The sequence below is a fragment of the Prionailurus viverrinus genome, chromosome D4, assembly GCF_022837055.1.
Source record: "Prionailurus viverrinus isolate Anna chromosome D4, UM_Priviv_1.0, whole genome shotgun sequence".
NCBI classification, from domain to species: domain Eukaryota; kingdom Metazoa; phylum Chordata; class Mammalia; order Carnivora; family Felidae; genus Prionailurus; species Prionailurus viverrinus.
The window spans coordinates 45,539,840-45,562,652 of record NC_062573.1 but is presented as its reverse complement, the minus strand read 5'-3'; the positions used below and the strand labels follow the sequence as shown (position 1 = coordinate 45,562,652).

General features: G+C 42.9%; 1 protein-coding gene across 1 annotated transcript in view; it reads left to right on the top strand.

Moving 5' to 3' along the window:
* The first annotated feature begins 8,994 nt into the window (after window positions 1-8,994).
* SH3GL2 (SH3 domain containing GRB2 like 2, endophilin A1) overlaps window positions 8,995-22,813 on the top strand; it is a 220,835-nt gene continuing 207,016 nt past the window's right edge. Inside the window, exon 1 of the mRNA XM_047831347.1 lies at window positions 8,995-9,191. Within this exon, the coding sequence (XP_047687303.1) occupies window positions 9,147-9,191 (45 nt within the window). The 5' untranslated portion in view covers window positions 8,995-9,146. The remainder of the gene's footprint in view (window positions 9,192-22,813) is intronic.

Sequence of the window (22,813 nt, the reverse complement as noted above, 5' to 3'; positions counted from 1 at the left end):
CAACCCCTCAGACTCCTTGCATTGGGAGTCTGAGCCTCTACAACTGTGAGAGAGTGGATTTCTGTTGTTTCAAGCTGCCCAGTTTGTGGTAATTTGTTACAGCCGCCCTAGCAAACTGATAAAGGCCCCAAATCTCTAGCCAAACTGCTTAATAATTGTGTCTCAATTTCTTTTCTTGTAGAAGTAAAAATAACCTGCCATTTGTGATGATGCAATGGGCTTCTAAAGGGAAAAACTTTTATGTTTGGCTGTCTGAGCCTCCAGGCCTGAGAAGAATTCTTGAGACTCCCACCCACTCCCAGTATGCTCAAACTGGAGCATCGCTAGGACCTGGAGAGCTGGTGAAATCAAATTGCAGGACCCTACCCCAGAATTGTTCAACTAGTCGGAGGTAGGGCATCGATAATTTGCTAATCTAACAAATTCTTGGGTGATTCTGATGCTGCTGGTCTAGGGGCTACATTTTGAGCACTATGGGATTGGATACTTGGGGAAGATCTATGGGGTAAATGTAATGAAGTCAGCCTTACAAGAACTCTTGAAAGGTGGAGGCTTTGTGCCATGTGCAGATAAACTGTAGGTTGTGTTACCATAAATAGGCGCCAACCACCTGCCGTTCCCTCATGCCTTACCCCTAAAAGTCTTGTAATATCTCATTGGTTATCTTCATTCTCAGTGAAGATATCCTGAGATTCTCTGAGTGATGAGATTCGAGACCAATTGAAAGTTAATTTCAGGACCTTTGTCTTAACTTCATGAAGCCTTTTCTCCAGGACGAATCCGTTCCTTGGGTTCATAACATGTGTCAACCTAAAAGAAGAGGTAGACCAAAGCAAGCTCAAAACTGTCAAAAAGATGAATTATTTGGGCATAGCAGAGGAATTACAATTGGCAACACGTAGACTGTAGCAAGCTACGGACAAGTCCATGGAGGGTTTGGGATAGGCTGTGTTTATTGGCAAGGAATGTAAAGAGGGGTGAGTTTAGTTAGGCTGTTAAAATAGAAAACAAATGGAGACCAGTTATGAAAATTCTCCAACCAGACAAAACCACTCTAGTCATAGAAATAAAAGTTCAGTTTAGCCTATTTTGTGAGACCAGTGCACCCTGGGTGATTTCTTATTCATGCCTCTGGAAACCATAAGCACAACTTCCCAAAGTTGATACTGGCAACCCCTCCCCCTCCCCCTGACTAACTTCCTACCATTTAAGAACATTCCAACATTATCAGCTTCTGTAAATCAGACATTTATAGGAAATCAGTCTCTCAGTCCTTAAATTTTGTTTCCCCAAGGGCACATGGATGAGATTTTCCATTTTATATCCTCTATTTCCATTTTAGATTGAAATTCTTTCACACATATTTTCCTTACTATTGTGTAATTAATCATACATTTACCAGTTTTCATGTGCTGGTCACTGAGCAACCTTCTTGTTGATTTGTGTCCGCGCCCCCGCCCCCCCCACCATCATGTTTAGCTGGGCTTAGGAAACTAGGCCATCACTGTTCCTCAGAAAACCCTTAAATTTCTTTTAAGTCTTATTGAATCTCCCAAAACTTCTCCACCTACTCATCATTCATTCATTCATTCATTCACTCACTCATGAAATGCCCTGTGGAGCACCTCCTATAATGCTAGGCTTTCAGTAGTATGCTGGACATGCAGTGGTGCACAAACCCCAACAGAGCATGCCCTTATGGGGTTTGCAGAGTAGTGTGGGAAGGGAGGAGAAAGACATAAAAATCAGATAAATACATGTAAAATCACAGCTATATTAAGTGCATCAAAGGACAGCGGTACTTAGTTCTAAAGGACTCTAATAGTGAGATTTGGGCATGCTGGGGAAGCCAGGGAAGCCATTTGAATTGATATCTGTGGGGGTTAGCCAAGTGTAAAGCAAAAGACAACTATTCCAGGGACAGAGCACAGTGAATGCAGAGTCCTGGTCAGAGGCAGGAACAGACAAGGGGGTTGAGCACAGAGAATAAGGGCATCGGGGGTGTCCAGCCTGGAGAAATGGGGAAGAAGCCAGATGGTGTAAGACCCTCACTGCTATATGGTCACAGTCTGAGGATATGGGCCACCAGGCACCTCCCTTGCTTCCACTGACTGCTTTCACCTGTGGCCAGAACTTGCCCTCCTCATTGATCATGGCTTCACCCCTGCACACCTTCCCACCACTACTCTGTCCAGGTGGGGAGACATTCCTCCTCTTTTACCAGGTGACCTCTCCATTTGGCCTTTCTTCCCATCCTTTCTGCATCCTTCAGTGACTTCCCATCCTTCTGCATCCTTGACTGCATCCTTCTGCACCCATCAGCTCAGTGAGTTTTTAAATCTTCAGTATGACTCACCTGCCATTTAACTGGATCCTTCCTTTTTTTCTTGAACATGTCTGGGTCTCCCTGGCTCAAAAAAAAAAAAAAAAAAAAAAAAAAGAAAAGAAAAAAGCCAATCAGATCCCTTACTATATCCCCTGACCTAATGACAGATTCTCTCTTCATCTTAAGACTTCTCATTTTGTGGGTTTGTGTGTGGGGCGGGGGGTGGGGGTGTACAATGGGGACATTTGTCTTTGTTCCTTCCACTTCCTCTCCATAGTCAGTTCTGCCTTGATAGAGCAAAGAGTTTCCTTATTATTACACGTGTTCAGTGGTCTGATGCTTGTGGGGCTGTGGTGAGATTTCCTTCCCCCTGTAATTCACCTTCAAAGTTAAGTCATCTTAAAAATTGGCATCAGGGGCGCCTGGGTGGCTCAGTCGGTTAAGCGTCCGACTTTGGCTCAGATCATGATCTCACGGTCCATGAGTTCGAGCCCCACGTCAGGCTCTGTGCTGACAGCTCAGAGCCTGGAGCCTGCTTCGGATTCTGTGTCTCCCTCTCTCTCTGACCCTCCCCCGTTCATGCTCTGTCTCTCTCTGTCTCAAAAATAAATAAACATTAAAAAAAATTTTTTAAAAATTGGCATCAAAAGTTCTCTCCAACAACTCAACTCTATCTACAGGAAACTAAAAACATTTTCAAAATATTTGTTCTGAGGAATCCCCTATTTGGCAAACTTCCCGTGACTAGATCTTGAAAGAAAATTGGTATTCTTGAGATGGTGGTGTTTTGTTGTTAAATATTTGAAATGATATTTTATTTTTTTTAAACTTTTAATGTTTATTTTTGAAAGAGAGAAAGAGACAGAGCATGAGTGGGGGAGGGCCAGAGAGAGGGGGAGACACAGAATCCGAAGCAGGCTCCAGGCTCTGAGCTGTCTCCCCAGAGCCCGATGTGGGGCTCAAAGCCATGAACTGTGAGATCATGACCTGAGCTGAAGTCGGACACTTAACCGACTGAACCACTCAGGTGCCCCCCTGAAATGCTATTTTAAAATAGTGCTTTATATCTGACCTGTCACTGAAGTCAAGGTTAAGTGTGTGGACCAGGGATACTACAAGTTGTGCACATTTAATAAAACTGCCAAGAAGTTTTTTAAAAGATGTTTTATCTATTTTGAGAGGGAGAGAGAGAGTGCACACACATGGATGAGTGGGATGGGCCGAGATAGAGGGAGAGAGAGAATCCCAAGCAGGCTCAGGGCTGTTAGCACAGAGCCTGATGTGGGGCTCAATCTCACAAACCACGAGATCATGACTTGAGCTGGAATCAAGAGTCAGACGCTCCAGCAACTGAGCCACTCATGCACCCCATCACCAATAAGTTTTTAAAAGGCAAAATAAAAAGTTCCAAAGATAAATGATTTATTTAAATATGTAAATTATCTATCCTTTTAAGTGCATTTTTGTCTTATTAAATATAGTAAAATAGAATAAATTTCTTTTTCATGTGTAAAGCTGATGCTGACAGAAATTTGGAAGGTTTACTCTGACAGCTTCATATTGTTGACAGGTGTTTGCTGAACTAAATTATCTCTCCTTTCTCACCTGGACTTTTCTGTCACCAAGAGAATGCATCCTTGAGATGACAGAGTAGGATGCATACGGTGACTAAGAAGTAGCTTTTCTCTGCATGGCTAACTAGCTACTAAAATAGAATGTGGCTTCTTTAACACAATGCTTTAACAGGCTGACTACCCCGATCCCATGTTCAGGGTTCACAGCATGCCTTCAGATCTTCTAATGATAATATCTATCCAGGAATAGAAAAAAAAATAAGCCAGTGGTAAAGATGCCCTAACAATTTACAGTTAATTAAAGCTGTTTTCATTTCAGGAGTGGGCATTGCTATCTCAGAGTCCAGTTGCTTGGCATTTACCAGCATTTAGCTGCCAATTCCCAGGGGCTTGGGAGGTCCCGGCCCTGGCAGCCTGACACATACTGTCAAATAAACAAAAGTTTGATTTGTAAATCAGAATGTCAGTGTCTTACAGGGAGAGCTGACACTTAAGGACTATATTCCTTGTCACACAATCTGCCCACTCTCTCGTCTGAGAAGGAAGCCTAATGCACAGCTTAGCAGGACTTGTGGTTTAATTGCTATGTTTGAGTTGCTAGATCTGAACAAGAAATGGGAATGGGATTAGAATGTTATTGTAGGGGTTGGGAGCATGGAGGGGATAGGTCACTTAGAGTTTGTTGACTGCAAGTAACAGAGAGTCATAGTGGCTGAATTAGCAAAGGGGCATTTATGGGACGGTCATTAGGGACTCTCAGAATTCACAGGAACCTGGAGGTACAGGCTTGGATACAGCAGGGGAGCAGCAATGACAACCTCTGGACGGTGTGCACAGTTGGAGGGAAGGTTAGCCAGTTCCAGGCTTCCTGGCCCTCTGCTGGATCTAGTTTAAAAAAATTCATCAGGCTTTTAAAATTTCAATTTGCCCATATCTAGTGGGTGGTTATACTATTTGCTAAGAGTTGTGAAAATAAAGATAAGACCCTGTATTCAAAGACTAAAGGATCTTATATATCAACAGCTGCAACACACATTAGATCAAGTGCGTGCAGAGGTGCGCCATCAGGGCTTTGGGACTCCCCCAGCGAAGAGAGGACATGCGGTCAGAAGGTTGGGGAAAACCTCAAAGGAAAGGCACTGGAGATGGGCATTGGAGCTGGCAGGATTTTTCTAGAGGAGTTGGAAGCATTTCCAACTGGGATACAAATAATAAGAGGGGCCCCGGATGTAGGAGCTGGATGTGAGCCACCCACCTGGTTAAGTCCCCTCCTCCTTTTCCTGAGACTGGGTTACCAGGGTTCAGCCAAATGAAGAAGTGTTCGCAGGGAGAAGTGTCTGCAGTGCTTTGAATGGAAGAGGACTAGGCGGGGGAGAAAAAGAAGGGGGATGAATGGGGGGGAAGACCTATGCATTCCATGTTGAAGAGACAAAAAGTGTGCTTCTCTGTACATCCGTTGTACGGTGGGTATAGGTGACGAACCTGGAAGCAAGGAAAGGAAGGTGTCTCCCTTGATTTCCCATCTCTAGGAAAGGGCTTGTTAGTCCCATCCATGCTGAGTGGGGGCTCAATGCTACTGGCAGCACCTGAAGGCCCCAAATCTTATGTTAAGAGCAATTCACACCAGGACGACCGTCTGGGTCCCGCACAATCTGTGATTTAATGCAGGGCTGTTGGTGAGGGCTCTTGAGCATCAGACCCAATGTAGCAAGGATACAGCATCAGTGACAGTGATAAATTGTTCCACTTTTAATTCCCATCTGTATGTATTAACACTGACTGGAGGCTTCTGCCCTGAATTAAGGCTAGAGGCTGGAGTAGAAGAAGTTAACGATGAGGGAGTCACTCCCTTTCATTGCTTCTGTTTTCTCATCTGTAAAATAAAATGTCAGGGTTTAATGCCTTTGTTTTGCTATGTTTCTTGCACTCAGTGAGCTTCCACATAAATTCAGGAACAGTTTGCCCTTGAGTGGGCCAGAGGAAAGGGATCCAGGGCTGAAGGGCAGAAAGATGAGAGCTCCGGCTTATCCCCTGCCACCTTGGAATGAGGGGCCCTCTGAAAGGTGCCAGGGATGCAGCAGCTCTGTGCAAACTAGAGGTCCGGTATCTGCCAGAAGCTTTGGCATAATGTAGGGAGAAGTAGTGCATGAATGATGTGATGGAATTATTGCTGACCATGAATTTCCTGTCCAATTAGTGAGGTGCTGCTGTGTGGGGGTTTCATTTAATTGGGCCTCTCCTGAGCCATCTAGGTTTATTTACCATTTTACATTGATTTGATCTCAGGGGAGGAGAGGGCAGCATGTTGAATTACAACAACCTTTTATGAAACAAAGTTCTTCCTTATTGACCTTTGATTCCCCTTTCCCTGCATTATGCCTCTGCATTTCTCTGTGAAGCCTGTGCCGCAGCTTCTTTGCAACCAAAGAAGCTTTGCACTCATGTTTGACATTTTCCAATGTCTGGTGCATTCATGCCTCTGCATTCAGGTCACAGTAAATGTCTAAAAGGGCTTTCTGGATTACTGGTCTGGAAGCTCCTTGGGGTTCAAGATGCAGTTGGTATGTATCTTGGCATCTCACCCTACCATCCCCCATACCTCCTACCCTGCTGCCTGCTAGAAGGGGGACCTCAACAAACCTCTTTGAAAGGTAACATCTCAAAGGTCTTTATAGGTATGCACGGTGGCTTCGATAGAAATAGTGGATTCACATGAGACCCAGGGGATACTTGGCAGAATTGACCATGCTTCCGATTTCTGCCAAGGTAGTTCCTTTGAAATAGAGGTGCTCAAAGATGGTAGATGAAGAACCAGGGAAAGAGAGAGACTTGTTTTCATTTAATTTGTGTTTCCGGCGAGTGTTTGAAGTCCTGAGGAGATTCATCAGGTCCTCATTTCACACCTGTCACGGTTAAAGACCAGAGCTCATGGACCCCAGGTCCTTTGGAGATTAGTTGGTCTCTCTCTCTTAACAGCTTCACTAAGGCCCATCCTTCTTTGCAAATGTTCTATGTTCAGATCTGGGAGCAGGCAGGTAAAATAAACCATAGAATACTTTTTCTGTTATACAAGTGATGAGAAATCATTTAAAAACTTGAGAGAAGAGAGGAAAAAGTTAATTCCTAGCCTCCCTACTCTAGCCCCCTGGTTTTCAAAGTGTGGCCACCAGAGCAGAGCATCACCTGGGAACTTGTTAGAAATGGGCCCCACTCTTGGGCCCCAACCAGAACTAGTGAATGGAAAACTGGGAATGTGGGAATTTTTTGCTTTAAAGTCCTCTAGGGGATTCTGATGCATGCTAAAGTTTGAAAACTGCTCCACCAGCCCAACCATTATTAGCATTTCATGCATTCTTTTCATGAGTGCGTGTGTGTGTGTGCGCGCGCGTGTGCAGGCTTCACTAAACTGTTAGAGTACAAAAGCAGTCATTGTAACACTAGCCCCCAAAGCTCTCTTATCTAAAGCCCCACCTCCATTTGCAGTAAGTACAAACTATTGTGGAATTTCCTAATGTCAAGAATCTGGGAATCCCCATGGTGGGCCTTAGAGGTGTGAGTCATTGTGCTACATCATGGTGCTTCAGTCAAGTCTTGTTAAAGGTTGTCCTGAACTTTGGTGGATTAGTAGCCCCACCTATTTCTTGGCAGGACTGTTGTTTTTCCCTGTCTGATTCCTGAGACACAGATTGTCCCTTGCCCTGACATTCCATTACAATTTCCTAGAGATCACCAGAGCTTACTCTGTACCCTCTTTAGCTGGTAAGAAACCTGCAGGTTACGAGGCCAGGGTATGTATGGTCAGTGTGTGGAGCCACCATTCCCTATGATCGTGAGGTCTGGGGATTGAGTCTGCTCATTGCTTCAGTGAGACTGCAAAAAAGAGAATATACGTACCCAAACTTCAGTGAGGCTTTTTGTAGGAATGAAACAGGCAACTTACTTCACACACCTTTGATGACAAAAAATAAAATACACATGGGCCAGGGAGTCTATGTTAGTAGGTAGCAGAGGTCATGGAGGCAACAAAAGAAATTCCTAGAACTCCTTTGCTGCCACGTATTTCCTTATTCATCCACTTACCTTGCCTTCTGTCGCTCTGCCTTCTCTTCCTTACAAATTTGGTTCCCATGTGGGGACAGTGTTCAAGTTCTTTTCTATGGGCTTCTCAGTCCAAGACAAATCAGGGTAAATGGCTAATCACCAGAAGACAGAAACCATGGTAGTGCTGCTGTGCTACAAATTAACCTAATTCCATCAGTATTTGGCTTTAGCCCAGCCATACATACTTTGTTATGTATGCAATATTTGCACAGTTTAGTATTATGCTTTTTCATGTGTAATGCTCAGATTGAAAATCCTAAAACCACTATCATAAGTGAATACCAAATTCACATTTGGACTTTTCTGTCTATAATCACAGGATTAAAATGCTATTACTGGAGTAATAGTCCATTTCAATTCTATTTACCTGACCAGCTTTAAGGCTTTAAATGTTTTTTCCTTCTCCTTCTTCAAGCGTTATCAGACCAAAAAAAAAAAAAAAAAAAAAAAGAAAGAAAGAAAAATCGCTTTGTTGGCTTTCCGCAACGTTTTGGAGGCTTAAGGGATATTGGAGTATTGAAACCAGGAACCAGGGCAGAGAAATGTGTTCTGTGACCAACCAAGTGGGCGCAAGGCAGAGAAGGAGCAATGACTTATTAATTACCCCAGATAGAACACCTCCTTTCCAGGAAGCAGAGAGGCTCAAAGGGCAGATGGGCCAGCTTCAGGCAGCGCCGCTGCGGCTACCTGGAAGCCCAGCAAGTCACCTGAGTCGCTCCCGTGCCTGGGCTGCCAAGCTGCAGCAACTGGCCCGCAGTGTGCGGGGCCACGAATCCCACTCCCGCGTTGGGAGAACGCCCTCGGCCCTTTAAGCACGCAGCCGGCTCGCGGCTGTCCTGGAGCCAGATCTCCGCGGTAGGCGCACAGGTAGCGCGGGCCGCAGCACCTGCCCCGCCAGCCCCGCGCCCGGGGCGGGGCTTCCCGCTTTCCCTTTAAGAGGCCGCATCACCCGCCCCTGACGTCAGGGTGTCTCTCCGCACGAGCCCGCGTCCCGCGCCGCTCCGCGCCCCCGCGCCCACAGCCCCGGCGGCGGCACGACGAGCGGCCGCCCGGCGAGCGCGCCGCCCCGCTCGGCCCTCCGGTCGCGCTCCGCCGCCGTCCCTTTCCGCACCAGCACCGCAGCCGCCCGCGCGTCCTCCCGCACCATGTCGGTAGCCGGGCTCAAGAAGCAATTCCACAAAGCCACTCAGGTAAGGCGCGTGACAGGTGCGCCCGGGGTGGTCCCGGACGGAGCCGCGAGGGGCGCGCTCGGCGCCTGCAGCCAGCGGGGAGCGTGGGGACCCCGGCCTGTGCCCAGCCCGCCCCGGCCGCCCTCCGCATCGCCCGCCCAGCCCGCCGCGGCAGCGGCCCGGGGCGTCCCGGGGCTGGGAGCCCGCCCTCCGTCTTCCACCCCCGGCTCGGTGCGGCGCTGCGGGCGTCCGCGAGTCTCCGGCGTCCCGCCTCGTCGCCCCGCGCGCCGCCCCCGCACCGCCCCGCGCCGGAGCGTCTGGGAGGGGACCGCGGCTGCACCGTCGCCCGGGCGTGCAGGTGCCCCTGCGGCGCGGCGGGAGATTATGTAAAGTCGTCTCTTACCCGGTGACCTTGCGGTGTTGGTGCCCCCAGCTGTCCCGGGAAGTGCTGGCACGAACGGTGGCCCGCACCGGGGGTGACTGCGGTGATGTCCGCCGTCTGCGCTCCTCCACTGTGCTTTCTGAATCTCTCCTTCCATGTTGTACCCAGGCGCCAGAGCAATAGGAGGATGAGGCTTCCTTCGGGGAAGCTCATGCATTAACTTTTCCCTGGAGAACTCGGTGGTGAAACTCCTTTGAGGCCGAGGCTTGACCAGCAGTTTGTGTCTTTAAACATTTCCCGTGGGTTTTGTAGCCTTAACATAACCAAATCATCATATATGTCTAAGTATTATTTTCAGTGAAGCTTTTACATCTTGAATGTGACCGTATTTCTCTGTGGGGTTAATAAGCTGTGATTACAACTTATTTAATTCAGATTCTAATACTTTAAGTCTCCTTGGGCTCTGTTGAAGAATTTTACATAGGGAAAGATAGGTGAATACTTACAATGTGACCTATTTCTTATGTAATGAGGGTGGTTACTTTTTTTTTTATCCTTCTGAAACAGTTCTAGTTTAAGGGATTTTTAGCTAAGGATTTTGTTGGTTTCTTCAAATGTTTCTCATAATTTAGCCTTAAATATTTTTTTATAGATTAGCCTTGATTAATACTGAGCTTTCTCAATAATTTCTCAGAAGTAGTGAGGTTTTTTTCTAGGCTACCACAGTAACAATCCTATTTTAAACCACATCCAAAAGAGGTGAGGGTTGTGCTTTACAGAATCTTGGTTAAGGTAGGGGGACAGATGCAGCACGACGTTCCTCTCCTGTACGTCCACATGCTATGTCTATCACTATCCGCTTGCCTTTGTAGAATCAGTTTTTTTAATTTAAATTTTCTTAATGTTTATTTTTGAGAGAGAGAGAGTCAGAGCAGGAGCGGGGGAGGGGCAGAGAGAGGGAGACACAGAATCCCAAGCAGGCTCCAGGCTCCGAGCTGTTAGCCCAGAGCCCAATGAGGGACTTGAACTCACAAACAGGGAGATCATGACCTGAGTTGCAGTGAGACACTTAACTGACTGAGCCACCCAGGCACCCTGCCTTTTTAGAATCAGTTTTATCTGTCAGTTTGGAAAATTGAGAAAACTAAGATGATTTCAGTACAAATACCCATTAATGTTACTGTTTTTGCTTTTCACATTGGATTTTTGAGTCATCTCTGACAGAATGTAAATATATTTATTGGTGTAATATGGAGGGCTTCTAATAACTTCATACTTCAGGTTCCTTCAGGTTTACAGACCAGCACAGGTGCTACCATAAATTCTTAGGCAGGACTTCTTTGAAGTCACTAACCTTTTTAATTTCAGGTATTTGTTACTTCTGTAAAGCAGACCTCAGCACTGGATTTACCAACACCACATCCCTTCTTCACTTTGATTCTGAGGACTTCTGCTGCAAATCTTGGAGCCTTAAAAGGCAATTAGGCTAAGGCTTGACCCCCACCTCTGCTGTTAGTGATCTTGAGCAAGTTATTTAACATTTGAATGTGTCTTTGCTAAATGGGGCTAAGTATCCACTTCCTAGAATTGATGGGAGTGCAGATGAGTTTTTAGAACACACATAATAAGTGTTCAATAAATGCTGTTAACATTAAAGATAATTTCACCAGTGTAAGATTCTGTCCTTTGTATTAGTAATAATGACACTTGAGGAAATGACGGAAGCTAGACTTTTTGGTTTTGTTACCTTAACAAAAAAATGATCAGATTGCTTCATTTCAGCCAAATCCTGAAGTTATATGTAACACGGAAGTTCAGAATAAAAAACTAGAATTGTATGATGTGAAAGAACTTCTTAGATTGTTGGAGGAGGTTTGCTTGTGACAAGAGTAGTATTCATCACACCTGATTCAGATGCAGAGTCACTGAGTGTTTTTTTTTACTGAAAAGCCTTTCATTTTAGAGGTGAGACAACACATGATATCTTATCCATAACTTAATGGAGCACAGTCCTAGCCCCTGGCAAAGGTTATTCTTCGTGTGTACATGTGTATATTTGAAGGGTGTGTAAAGCCAGTGGTAGTGTTTGCGTGTGACAAAGATACTAGGGGAAATAGCCACGTCCTACTTTTTAAAGCCATTTTTCCATACCCAGCTCCGTGAACCTGATCTTATCTACAAAGTAAGCTTTACACCTAGAATTATTGCCTTTCGAGAATAGATATGCTAGATTATATGGCCAATGTTCCCTTTTTTTTTTTTTTTTTTAAATGTTTGCTTATTTTTGAGAGAGACAGAGTGTGAGTGGGAGAGGGGCAAGAGAGAGAGGGAGACACAGAATCCAAAGCAGGCTCCAGGTTCTGAGCTGTCAGCACAGAGCCCAGTGGGCCTGAACTGGGGCTACAACTCAGGAAGGGCATGATCAGGACTTGAGCCGAAGTTAGACACAGCTGACTGAGCCACCCAGGCACCCATGTGTGGCCAGTATTCTTAAGTGGAGGGCCCCTCTTCAGGCAAATGTTTCTCTTGTTTCTGTGAAATTGAGTTTTTTGCTTTTTCAGTGCAGGATATTTGTGTTAATAAAGCAGTACGCCTTTGAAGTTTGCCCACTGATTTGAAATCTCTGAATAGAAGTGTCAAGGCTGTTCTCTTGATTTAGAACTGATTATTTCTACCTTGTTGCCTACTTTTAATATCTCTGATATTTGGAGGTGAAAAAATGCTTTTGCTAAAGACAATTTAATAAGTGGGAAAGACTTTCAGGTTGAGAATATATTAACAGCAAAAATTGATCATATTTTTACTTTAATATGCTTTATTACTTTATTGCTTGTAGATATAATTTATGATACAATTAGAAAAAATAAGGTACTCCTTTTTGTTACTGTAAAATAGGGCAAATGAACATGTATTCTACTTTTAGTGAGTTTTACTCATTGAGATTTCATTTCAGCAAGATTAATGTCAATTTTTTTCACTTGTTGGTTTAAACTGGCAGCATATTAGGTAAAAATAGCTGTCTGGTTCCAGTTAACATGCTGTTATTATAAATTCTATACTTTTCTTTTTTTTTTTTTTTACTTTATCAAGCATTTGTTGTGGATGTACCTTGCTTTGTGGAAACACGTGTAAGTTTGTTACAGAGTAAAATTTATTAGGTCATTGTATTTGTTTTGGCATTTGTGCAGAACTAAGTATCAAACTGAGTGTCTTAAACAACAGAAATTTATTGTCACACACTTCTGGAGTCTTGATGAAGGGGACAGTGAGGACATACTCCTCTGAAGGCCTTAGGCAAGAGTCTGTTCAGGCCTCTTTCCCAGATTCTAGTAGTTTGTTGGCAATCTTTGGCTTTTCTTGGTTTGTTTGCACATCACCCTGATTTCTGTCTTCTATGCATGGTTTTCTTCCTATCTGTGTCCAGATCTCCCCTTTCTCTAAGGACACCAGTCATATTGAATTAGAGACCCACCCTACAACAGTATGACCTCATTTTAGCTTAAGTAGTTACATCTGCAGTGACTGTATTTCTGAAATAAGGGTCACATTCTGAGGTACTGGGGATTAGGATTTCAACATAAGTTTTTGGAGGGGGCACATAACCCATAACAGCTATTATTTGCGTGACAGGATTCACCACAGTGTTCTCCTAAATATTGCATTTGATTTAGCATTAAGACAATTAAGTTTATAAATAACACCTTTATATTGCATTGAATGAGATATGCTTTCTTCTTTTCAATAAATTTGGTTAGGATATATACCTACTATAGACTACATCTTTTTTTTTAATGATAGAAACTAATATTTGGTTAGGCTGTATGTTATGATATAATCTGGTGCATGATTATTGTCCCACTCAGATTCATCAACTGGAAAATTTTAATTACGTTGGTATTTTATGCCTTTCCATTTAACTAATTTCTTCATGCTTTCATCATATTTAAAGTGCTGTATTTTACATAGATGTTTTGCTTGGGAGAATGTTGCATAAATCTGTTTTATGCATTTATTGATTTGGTGAGACTTCAAACTTGTTAAGGTATTTAATGAAATATATAATTAGTTATAACTTTGAGGTTCTCAGTTCCTTAAATGCTTGTTTTAAAGCAGTAAAATCTCTGCTGCCTTCAAAATCTCGAGTATAACTTTTTTGTTCACATAGGGTTTCTTTTTTTTTTTTTTTAATTTTTTTTTTAACGTTTATTTATTTTTGGGACAGAGAGAGACAGAGCATGAACGGGGGAGGGGCAGAGAGAGAGGGAGACACAGAATCTGAAGCAGGCTCCAGGCTCTGAGCCATCAGCCCAGAGCCCGACACGGGGCTCAAACTCACGGACCGCGCGATCGTGACCTGGCTGAAGTCGGACGCTTAACCGACTGCGCCACCCAGGCGCCCCTCACATAGGGTTTCTTTTTTTTTAATTTTTTTTTTTTAACGTTTATTTATTTTTGAGACAGAGAGAGACAGAGCATGAACAGGGGAGGGGCAGAGAGAGAGGGAGACACAGAATCTGAAACAGGCTCCAGGCTCTGAGCTGTCAGCACAGAGCCCGACACGGGGCTTGAACTCACGGACCGTGAGATCATGACCTGAGCCGAAGTCGGACGCTTAACCTACCGAGCCACCCAGGCGCCCCTACATAGGGTTTCTATACATGCACTCTTTGTCAGCTTCTTACCTGGGGTCAATAAGAGGCTGGAAGGACTATATATTTTCTAAAATTATATGCCACATTTTATATGTGCATTTTTCTGAGGGAGAGGTTTTTAGCCTATCATAAACTTGTTCATTAGCTTTTTTTTTTTTTTAAAGTAGGCTTCATGCTCAGTGCAGAGCCCAACATGGGGCCCAACATGAGGGCTTGAACTCAAGACCCTGAGATCAAGTCCTGAGCTGAGATCAAGAGTTCCATGCTTAACAGACCGAACCACTCGTCATCAGCTTTTTTTTTTTATCATCATCAGCTTTTTTTTTATGTTTATTTTTGAGAGAGAGAGGAGGGGGGGAGGGCCGTGAGGGTGGACAGAGGATCTGAAGTGGGCTCTGTGCTGACAGCAGAAAGCCCAATGCAGGGTGTGAACTCAGAACCATGAGATCCTGACCTTAGATGAAGCTGATTGCTTAGCTGACTGAGCTACTCAGGTGCCCCTTATCAGCTTCTTAGAGGAATTCCTAATCCCAATCCTGTTCCCTTCCCCCAAAGTAAAAATGCATTATAACAAATTGATCATGTCATCAGGAGAGAATGGGGTGGTTCTTACAATAACAATCACTTGCATCAATTTATTACTGGGCTTTAGAATATCTGCTCAAAATGAAACCATCTCTAAACTACTTGTAGGGGCAATCAAATATAAAAATCCTTTCCAAAGGTGTCAGAATTGAATGAGATAATGTCTGTGAGAGTGCCACGCTTGCATAATAAGATAACTGGAACCATGCAAAAAATAAAAAAAAAAACCAGTAGGTTGTCAATGAGCTCTGACTTACTGATACACTTGGCAGATGGACCTGTGGAGGAGTTTGAAATGAAAGTGGCTGCTGAAAATAATTTCCCTTGAGACTGAGAGTCTCTTTGATCAAGTGTTTTGTTGTTGTTGAAACAGTGACATTTTTTGGCAAGGTTTTCCCCCCACAGTGATTCTTTAATGTTTTAAATTGAGTTTATATGAACTTTGGTTTCTGTCTATTTGGAAAATTTTGAAGTATGTATCTCCCAAATGAACTATAAATACCCTTGAAAATGCATCAAGACTTGGTGGGGGGAAATGGTGACTGTTTTGAGGAGAAATGTCATTGCGGGAGAGAGAGACTTAATATTGGGGCATGATGCCGGTAGCGGGGAGGGCTTCAGCTTGCAGAGCAGAGTCCATTCTGCCAAGCCCCTTGGCTGCTCAGATTCCCAGGCCTTCATGCAACCCTAGGGCTTTCGTTAGAGTGGGCAGCTTGAGGAAGTGAGAGAGGAGGACAAGAATCATTCAAATAAGGAGAATAGGGGGAGGCAGACTTTAAGAACAGCTCCAGGGTTTAAAGTGGTGTGGCTTTCCTTCACGAGTTAAGGCCACATGGGCAGGATTCTATCTCGAGGGTAAGAAATCAGAGGATTTTCTTGACTTCTCTTTTTTTCCCCTTTCTGTTCATTTGATCATTTATCCCTTTTGTTATGTTCTGTGTGATGATGATGAGTTGAGTGTGGCACCAAGAGGGGACCCAGGAGAGGCTCAGGAAAACAAAGTTTATTAAACTCACGGGTTTGAGGGAGACAGAGACAATGCACACTGAAGGGGCCACATATGAGCAGGGCCAGGGGAGTGGGCTCAGCCAAGCAGGTGGTAGCCAAGAGAGTACAAAGACCAGTGGGTAAGGGTCTTTATTAGGGTCAGGGTGGAGAACACAAGAAAAGGCAGAGGGTATTTCCTTGGTGCATTTGAATTTACTAGGTCATAGTCAGGGACAGGCTGAGAAATGTAGTTGTGGTGGGGACCACCTTATCACAGTGGTGCATTTGGTTACCTGGATGGGTTGCTCGAGCTCGTTGTATGTGAGGATGTTAAGGCGGCAGGAAACAAAATTTTACAATACAACTTTTCTCGGTTTTTTTTTTTTTTTGGGTTTAGATTTTCTTTATTGCCCTGATCCTTTTGGAGTCCAGATGTTTAAAAGTGATTTATGTGGTCTATAATAGATAATAAAGATGAAGAAGAGAGCTACAGCTATACCTATTGTAATGTCATGATTGTAAGACCCTGTAAATGTTTTTGTAGAATATCGATAAAATATTTTCAAATGACACTAAATCATCGACTGAGTCTGATGCTTTGTGAAGTAAATTTACTGTTTATGAAGATTTTACATTTAATGCAACTTCTGAATATGATGTTCTAGTTGGTTTGCTCTCACTCCCCTCTGCCCAGCCCCAGGTCAGATTCTATATGGTATGGATGACTGTGGAAAAGCTTCCTATAATTTGTGAGAACCAGCAAGCTCCTCGGAGGCTTGCTTAGATGCTCGGGTCTCTGAAGGACCACTAGGCAGGATTTTGTGGCCTCTTCCGAATAATGGTATCTGAAAGATACAGAAGTGTCTTTGTTATAATTCAAACTGAACTTTCTCCATAGATCTTAATTGGAGCAGTTCCATAGTGCTAAGAAATATCTCAGTATCAAAGTACAATGCTTGTTAGGCACACGTGACTAGTCTGCCTATGCTTTTTCATGTTCAGGAAATACTGTCCTCAGTGACTACTCCCATTTGGAGAAAGAAAGAATGGGAGCCATGGCAATTATTGTCCATACAATGATACCACATTCTGGGTAAGCTTTGTGAGGTCCCAACCCCTATATAGAGGAAGTTCTATGGTTTTACCCTGGTTCTGCAATCAGGGAAGAATTTTTTTGTTCTTTCTGCTGTTTGGCCAAAATCTAAAGAGGGTGACAGGGAGCGTGGCCTCTTCGGGAGCTGTATAGCTTCTTTCGTTGGCTTCCTGTTTATTTAATATTTGTTTTTTGTTTTTTGTTTTTTACAGTTAGAAGCTTTTTTTTTTCTTTAAAAAAGTTTGAGAGAGAGTGTGCATGTGCACATGTGAGTAGGGGGAGGGGAGAGGGAGAATCCCAAGCAGGCTCACGACTGTCTGCACAAAGCTCCACGTGGGACTTGATCCTACAAACCATGAGATCATGGCCTGAGCTGAAATCAAGAGTCCCATGATTAACCATTGGACTGAGCTACTCAGGCGCCCTTGCAGTTACTGGCTTTTAACTATTCATGGCTCATGGCTGATTCGGGCAACAAAATTCCTTCAGAAACTTAGGAGATTTCCCATTTGCTAGTTACTGAAGTGGAATCTTTTTGGATTCCATTGATCCAATGGATGTTTTTTATACCTAATTTTCAACCAGTAGGTTTGGTTGTGTTCACCTGAACTTTGTAAGAGCCTCATGCTTTGATTTAACCAAGAAGTCTTAATCGATGTTTACTGCTCATAACTCTTTTCATTCTTCCTATTATTTGCCTCAGGGATCCAGGATGACTGGGGGTTCTTACATCTTTAACACATGGTTTTCCTTTTTTTTTTTTTTTTAATTTTTTTTTTTTAATGTTTATTTATTTTTGAGACAGAGACAGAGCATGAACGGGGGAGGGTCAGAGAGAGGGAGACACAGAATCTGAAACAGGCTCCAGGCTCTGAGCCGTCAGCACAGAGCCCGACGCAGGGCTCAAACTCACGGACCGCGAGATCATGACCTGAGCCGAAGTCGGCCGCTCAACCGACTGAGCCACCCAGGCGCCCCAACACATGGTTTTCAAGATTGCCAAAGGGAAGAGTATGTTGGAACAGGCATGGGAGATTTCTGTGGGCCAGGCCTGGAAGAAGAATGTGGTAGGCAAGATGCTAAGCTCTAAGTGACTCTCCTTCTCATATTGCCCCCTCTTCTTTGAGTGTGAGTCAACCTGTCACTATGAAAAGTTGTTCCTCCTGAAATTCCTACTCTATATGGGAAAGGGGAGATTGTATGTTTGGGGTTAATCTAATCATACAAACCCATTTAAAAGCAGAGCATTTTCTCTGGTTGGTAGTGAAAGGGGAAGTCAGAAAGATTGGAAGCATGAGAAGGACCGGACTTGTTGCTGTTATAGATGGAGGGGCCATGTGAGAGGGAATGTACTCAGCTCTAGGAGTAGAGAGCAGTTTTTAGATGGTAGCCAGCAAGGAAACAGGGACATCAGACCCACAGTTTTAAAGAGCAGGACTTTGCCAACAACCTGAATGGAAGGGAATTCTTCCCCAGAGTCTGCAGATAGGAGCCTGGTCTAGCTGTCATCTTGATTTTGACCTTGTGAGACTGAGTGGAGAACCCAGTGTAGCTGGCCCAGACTTTCAGCCTGTAGAACTGTGAGCTAATAAATGGATATAGTTTTTAAGTTGCTAAGTTTATGATAATTTGTTAAGCAACAACAGAAAGTTCATAGAAAAAATAGTCACTACTTTTTATGTTCAGTTGGCTGGAACTTATAACATAGCCAAACTGTGGAATACCTAAGTGCAAGGGAAGAAGGGGGGAGGCTGGAAAGTGTAGTCAAGCAGTGTACCCAGAGTATAGAAGTGAGTGGCGGTAAAAAGCTAGAAGTCTTTGCTGTCTGTTGTGCCTATAATACATTCATTTATATGTGTGCTTCTGAGTGTGTGTGTGTGTATATGTAAATATATACATACATACACAATTTGTTGAATCAACTTTTCTTATAAGGCTCAATGTTCTCTATATATTTTTAAATACATTTTATATTTTACAGATGTTTCCCCCTATAATGTTTAGGTTTTTTGACATTTAGATATTTTTTCCTGGTGAAACACATGTTTCCTTTTGTGGTTCCTGATCAGTTGTAAAAGGTGAGGCTGTTAACTACTTTCTGAGGAATCTTAGCTTGGTAGGCTGCTAGTACAGTGACCGCTTCATTGACCTTGGAATGGAGAGACTGTAGAACATTGAGGAGCCTTTTGAATTCTAAGTCTCTATCAAAGCATCAGGGATTTTTACTAGTGAGAGCAAAGTGGTTGACTGTTCCCCCTGCATCTGTTCCTGTGTTTGTGGAAGGCCTGTGCCAACACAGACACACTGAAATGCCCTTATTTAGTGTGGGCACATCAAATAGCTCCATGGTAATTTGAAGTTGTTCATTAAGTTACTGAGGACTTCAGGTGCACGTGGCACATTTCGTGTTGTTTGTCTGTGTTATGTTAGTTTCATGCTCTTTGACATGATTTGCAGATCCATAGCCCTGAATGATTTTCTAATTGCAGCTGGTGGACAGTGCCAGACATTTGTTGGAAAGGATGAGGTCCGACACCTGAGATGTCTTATATGGGTGTGGTGTCAGTTGGGCAGCTTGGCTGAGGAGAGAATAGTCAGGTGTGGTCCATGTCAGAGGGCTGAAGTAACCGGATGGTGAAGCATCCAGTTGGAATTGATTACAGAGCAGGTACAGCTTTCACCCTAATGTTCAGTAAGCATTCAATAAGCATTTACTGCTTACTGAAGTGACCCTGGTGTTCTTCTTTAGGTTGAGTGAATGTTGCATATGGTATGTTGCTGGACATATTTATATTATTTATTAAATTGCTTAAGTGGCTACTTCTAGGCAAGACCTACAAACCCAAACCCTTTGCTAGTTGTGGCTAGTGGCTATCCTCCATCATGTTGTAGACTGACTAATGGAAGTACTTTCTGGAAATGTTCCTCATTAATACCACCATCAAGATTTTACTCATGGAAGGTGATAATCCTATTATCTATAGATTAGGTTCTGCTTCTTATGTTCAACCTTGCACCTCAGTTGTGTCTCTTTTCCCCTTTAAATTAAGTTTAACAAACAATTGTTTGCCATTAAGCCCTTTCCTGTTTATGTCATCTACTCCTATGCATCTTTGGTTCCTTTGAAACTCACAAATCCAAAATTTCATTTTTCACTTTTTTTAGTCATTACCTTCACCATAAACCCAGTCCATATTTTTCAGAAAGATACTTGCAGTGCCTATCATTTATATCTTCTCTAAATTTCTTCATGTAGATGTGGAAACCTCCTTTTTCCTAGCTCCAACAGAAGCTGGGGAAGCTTGTCCTTATTTGTAAAATTTAAATGATCACAAAATACTCAAACAATGTGGATGTATCTTATTCATTTCTTTACAAGCTCTTTGAGCTTTCTGTATCTCATATGTACACATTTAAAGACTTTTAACTCATTTTTACCATAAACCTTAAATGAAGGATGTATCTTAACCAGAAAGCTTATCATACAATCTCTCCATGAGTGCATTTGTCTGAATTTGATGATTATGACTCGACTTTTTTGAGGCAATGAATTTTGCTGATATCACGTGATATGTGTTGGTTTGCCTTTTATAACATCTAAATTCTTGGTGTCTGATGTCATTGTGTCTGCTAGTTGCCATGAAAGAGTAAAGTGAATTTAGGCAGTCAACTTCAGTAGGCTCCATATGGTTATGGTGGAGTAATTTGTCACCCAGATTTGTTACTGAGTTGTATCCTCATGAGCTTTTAGGCATCTGTGTCATCTCTACGTTACTGACTCAACTTTAAAAATGAATCATTGTGTTATTTTCATAAATGGAAAAGCCACTATCATTTTTCATAAATAAAAGTATAAGAATTATCATACAGAAATGTTTACTCTTGCTGGAGTAAATCTGTGAGCTTGAAGTTTATTCTGCTTTTGTTAAAAAAGGAGATTAACCTATAAGGTAAGCAGCATATATCCTAACAATAGTACACTGGGATGTTGTCCCTTACTAAATCAGAATGATTGAAAGAAGAATAAAGTCAATGTTCTCCTCATCGAGGGAATCAGTGTTATTAAGGTCACAAGTCTGTACCAACTGTATTCAAACATGCTCCCTCCCACAATTTGACCATTATATAAGTGGCTGGCCATTTTTGGCATATCAAGGAATTTTCTGCCCATGACCGGGTATTTAATTATGTATCATAAAAGGGAAGGTCATTTGCTTAGGGCAGCACGGAGTCATGTGTTCTGTGTATAATGTTCAGAAGGGAGGCAGAGGTGTACTTTGAGAGAAGTTCTTGAAACCATTTTAGAAAATGGTGAAAGGCCATGCATCATTAAGCTATGTAGAACATGGTTGTCAGGATCCCAGGCTTAGAGGCTCAGAAATTTCAGATCTCTGTATAGTTTTCCCATTCTGAGGACCGGTAAGACCTCAACCAAGTCACTAGTCACTTGATTGCTACTCCCAGCAATTGCTAAGTTCTGCAGAGGCGGTAATATGGTCTTGGGCATGAGTTTAGGTTCTGTTATTTTATGCTGGTCTTGTTCTCCTCTGATTCATTATCTAAGTGTAGCTCGAGTGATCTTTCTAAAGAACAAATCTAATGTTGCTCCTCTGCTTAAAATTCTTCAGTGGCTCCTTTTGGCTCCTGGCATAAAGCCCTTATAAGGCCCATTAAGGATTTGGAGTGTGATCTGGCCCCTGTTTACCAATCCAGTCTCATTGTTCACAGCTCTTTCTGTGTGTGTTTAGCTTTTACATCTTTATTCCACACAAACTTACTTGCCTTTGAGCCTTTGAACCACACTGACTCTTTGTAGAAATCTCCCTTCCCTTTTTTCCATTTTATGCTTGGCTAATCACTACTCCTCTTGAAGGTCTCAGCTTGATATTTTCTCAGAGAGATTTATCTTTGCCTCATTTGATGTGGGTTAAATGCCCTTCCATGTGCAATGAAAATTGCCCATTACACTTCTTTTAAGTGTAGCACTTGGCCCATTGCACTGCAGGCTCCTATTGTTTCTTTGTTGGTATCCCCCAGGTTGGAAATAAAGAAGGGGACCTTGTGTTTTCTGTCCTTCATTGTGTCCCCAATGCCTGTCCCATAGTGAGCATTCAACTGATACTTGTTTTCTATGTATCCGTATTTATATATATTTAAAAGGAGTTATCTTATGTATATATTTTGAATCTGTTTATTTCTGCTTAAAAATACATGTATTTTCTTAAGATTTATTTATTTATTTATTTATTTATTTATTTATTTATTTATTTATTTATTTTTTATTCATTCTGAGAGAGAGAGGGCGCACGCACACACACACAAGAGGGAGAGGGGCAGAGAGAGAAGGAAACACAGAATCTGAAGCAGGCTCCAGGCTCTGAGCTGTCAACACAGAGCTTAATGTGGGGCTTGAACCCACCAACCATGAGATCATGCATGACCTGAACTGAAGTCAGATACTTAACCAACTGAACCACCAAGGTGCCCCTGCATCACATATTTTTAAGAGTTAATTTAAAAGTTAAATTAAAACATGACCTCATAGAGTGGCTCAGTCAGTTAAGCGTCCAGCTTCGGCTCAGGTCATGATCTCACGGTTTGTGAGTTTGAGTCCCGTGTCACCTTCTGTGCTGACAGCTCAGAGCCTGGAGGCTGCTTCGGATTCTGTGTCTCCCTCTCTCTCTCTGCCCCTTCCCTGCTTATGCTCTCTCTCTCTCTCCCCCCAAAATAAATAAACATAAAAAAAATTAAAAAAACAAACATGACCTCATAAAATTGTAGGTTTAAAATAAACTTTCCTAACTGCAAACATGGCTAACATGGCTAGGTACTATTTTAGCTCATTAACTACTTACATATAACAGCCCTAGAGGTTGCTACATTATTAGACCCATTTTAGAGATGAAGAAACTGAAGCTCAGAGAGGTTAAGTTGACCAAGGTCA